Source organism: Microtus ochrogaster, chromosome 10 (genome assembly GCF_000317375.1).
Source record: "Microtus ochrogaster isolate Prairie Vole_2 chromosome 10, MicOch1.0, whole genome shotgun sequence".
Lineage (NCBI taxonomy): Eukaryota > Metazoa > Chordata > Mammalia > Rodentia > Cricetidae > Microtus > Microtus ochrogaster.
In genome coordinates, this window is record NC_022016.1 from 35209677 (window position 1) to 35213115 (window position 3439).

Here is a 3439-nt window from a genome sequence, read left to right on the forward strand (position 1 = left end):
GGAAGAGGAAGAGGAAGAGGAAGAGGAAGAAGAAGAAGAAGAAGAAGAAGAAGAAGAAGAAGAAGAAGAAGAAGTAGTAGTAGTAGTAGTAGTAGTAGTAGTAGTAGTAGTAGTAGTAGTAGTAGTAGTAGTAGTAGTATTGGGTTTGATTCCCAGCACCACGTAAGCTGTGAGTGGTGGTGCCCACCTATTTAGCTGTTATCCCAGCAGCCCTGGGACGATCGGAGCTCTATATCAAGTATGCGGCTTATAGTACAAGAGACCTTGCCACAAACAACCACCACCACATGTCGTTAGTCTGGATATTCATGATAACCCCTATGTTACTTAATATGGCAGGTTTAAACATTAGCAAAAGTGGGGCATTTTATTATTGTTTCTTACTGAAGTAATACTAATATTGTTGATTATGAATGAAACAAATCAGAATATGGTCAGATGATGAGATTTCTTAAAATATTATCACATAATGGATTCATACTCAGGTTAACATTAATATTGTGAAGTCAGAATTAATGACATTATTGCTAACCTGTTCTCAATCTATTGGAAATAGGCCAAAACTAGTATTAGCACCACATACTGGGTTAATGACAGTTTAAGTGGCACATTCAGTTCTTAACGTAACTGTAGAAAGGCTAGGTTAGTGCCCAATAGAACATATGGACTCGTATAGAGAAAATTAGCATGGCCCCTGTACAATAATGACATGAAAATTCATGAGGAGTTCCATACTTTTGCAAAAAATGGTCAGGTTATGATATTATCACACAATGAGTTGATGTGAGTCTGTGACTGATTGGACTTAATATTATTGCCAAGGAAGGAGGTTTCTCTTCTTTAGATTATGTCTTTATTTATTTGTGTGTGGGCCCATGTACAAAAATAGAGGTCAGAGAATAACTTGCAAGAATTGGTTCTCTGCTCCTACCACATGAATGCTGGCTGTCGGTGAAACTCAGGTCATCAGGCTTGGCAGCAGGTGCCTTCACCACTGAACCATCCTTCCAGCCTCTTGTTTTGTTTTGTTTTTTTTTAAATGTGTAGCCCAGGCTGGCCTCGAACTCGTGATCCTCCTGCCTCTGCCTCCTTCAGCAAATCCTACCGGCGTGCGCCACCACAACCGGCTAGCCTCTTGTTTTGTTTGCTGAAGTTGGGTCTATTGAGCCCTAGCTAGCCTCGAACCCTATTAGACCAGGCTGGCCTCAAACTCACAGAAATTTGCCTGCCTCTGCTTCTCCAAGTGCTGAGCCACCATCCCAGCAAAGATAGATTTCTTATTTGTTTAATTCTATTATTTATGTATGAGTGTTTGCCTGCATGGACGTTTGTGCATCAAGTATGTGCCTGGTGTCTGTGGAGTCCCAGAGGAGGTTGTTGGATCCCTTGGAACTAGAGTTATAGATATTTGTGGGCTGCCATCTGGGTGCTGGGAGTTGACCCCATGTCCTCTGAAAGAGCAATCAGTGCTCTTAACCAAAGATGGAGTTCTTTCTAAGAGTATCTTCACATACTGAGCTGGAGACTGAAACATCCCATCTGGCATGGAAGCTCCTTAAGCCAGAAGATAAACAATTCAAAATAGCTTCAAGGAGTCCCTGAAACTGACCAGATTCACTAGGCCCCTTCTTCTAGAATAATCAATATCAAGACTATTATGAGTCACTCTCAGACAAGCCAGCCTCAAAGGAGACTCTGAGACCAGACCAGCTGTCTGGAAGCAGAAGCCAGCTGAGCTGCCTGGAAGAGGTTTAGACCAATTGAGTCACTTGGAAAAGATAATCCAGCTTGTTGTGCAGTGCGCTCCAGGCTCCCAGCTTTTGTGAGCTGTCCCCCATGCTGGGGTGGGCTTTGATCATGTTGCTGTCTTTGAGTCATTTCTGTGCCTGTACGTAACCCTTCACCCATATTCCAGTAAGTAACCCCAATAAAACTCATTTGGTTCACCAGGGCTTTGGTGGTATCTGGACTTTGGTCTGTCATGGGCTCCCTATCTAGGGTGAGTAGACATTGTATGTTTCCCCAGGAAAAGTCTTGTCACTCAACTAATGTTATTATCACTGAATATATGTGGCTAATGTTCATATTGTGGAATACCCTGGCATATGTTACTGTTATTGCCAAAGATACACTTCATTGTCTTTCTGTTGCTTGATGACTTGACAGGCTGAAGATGGCACCAGCCCCACCCTGGCTTTCATGGGAATACTGCTATCCACAGATGGGTGAATGCTGGGTTTTGTTTTCATTGCTGCACATGGGACCTAAGACCTTAAAAGCATGCTAGGCAGGTGCACTGCCATCAAGCTACCTCCCCAGCCTCTTCTGTCGACTGTTAGGGTTTCCTGACTCGGGCTGCCCTTCAATTAGAGATCTTCCTTCTTCAACTTTTCCAGCACTGGAATTACAGACATATCCCACCACATGGGCCTCTGGTGTCGCCATTAAGAGTGACACCAGGAGCCTGGGGCTGGGGACACACCTTTAATCCCAGCACTTGGGAAGCAGAGGCAGGCGGATTTCTGTGAGTTTGGGGCCAGCCTGGTCTACAAGAGTTAGTGCCTTGTGACACAGAGAAACCCTGTCTCAAAAAACAAAAGAAAATAAAAAAAAAAAGAGTGATAGCTGAAGCTGTTTTCAGGCCAGTTCTAGCTAGCCCTGGGAGTTGGGTCCCAGTTCTGGCAAAGTGGGCTCACCTGAGGAATGGATGACCCCACTCCTCTTCTGCATCACGTGCATCAGGGCACCCACGAGGCCCTCTGACCTCTGAGGTGGAGGTTGCTGGACGGAGTTCTCTAGAGCTCCAGGGGTCTGCACCGAGAAATTGGGGCACAGAAAGTTCAGGACTGTGAGAAAAGCATTTTTCCTGCCCCTTCTTCCTTTCTTCCCTCACACACTCCAGTCCCTTTCAGGGGACCACACCAATCTCCAAATTACCACTGGATCCCCAATGCCTGGCATGCTCAACAACCTCAACCATGGCCCCCAAGCAGCTATCCTGCCCCTCTTTACCTTGTTGAGCTGAATTCCCTGCCGAATTTGATCCAAAAGTGTGCCCCGGTCCCCACCAGGTGCGGGCCCTCCCGCAGACGGCGGAGTAGGTGGGAGCGGGGGAGGGGCTGGCCCACTCCCAGTACTGGGTGGAGGTGGTGGTGGCGGCGGCGGTGGTGGTGGTGGCACTGGTGGTCCCCCAACTCCAGGGAGTGGAGGAGGTGGCGGGCCAGATCGTCCTGTGGCTGGAGGGGGTGGTGGTGGAGGGCCCCCTCGGCCTGGGGGTGGTGGCCCCCGGGGTGTTGGTGGGGACGGGGCACCCCCCCACAGGTACGGGGACAGTGGACCACAACGACCCTTATTATTCCCCACAGTAGGAGGTCGCAGAGGTTGGCTCCCTCCTCCTCTGCAAGGTGGTGGCGGTGGGGGGAGTGGCTCTGTAGAAGGG

At 48.0% G+C, this 3439-nt stretch overlaps 1 protein-coding gene and 1 non-coding gene across 2 annotated transcripts in view; one reads left to right on the forward strand and one right to left on the reverse strand.

Moving 5' to 3' along the window:
- Positions 1–3439, reverse strand: part of Was (Wiskott-Aldrich syndrome) — a 9675-nt gene that overhangs the window by 1058 nt on the left and 5178 nt on the right. Inside the window, exons 10-11 of the mRNA XM_005352810.2 lie at positions 3013–3428; positions 2697–2811 (exon numbers count right to left, since the gene is read on the reverse strand). Coding sequence (XP_005352867.1) covers positions 2697–2811; positions 3013–3428 — 531 coding nt within the window. The remainder of the gene's footprint in view (positions 1–2696; positions 2812–3012; positions 3429–3439) is intronic.
- On the forward strand, positions 637–739 carry LOC113456699. The gene has a single exon (XR_003377454.1). It is a non-coding gene; the product is annotated as a U6 spliceosomal RNA (small nuclear RNA).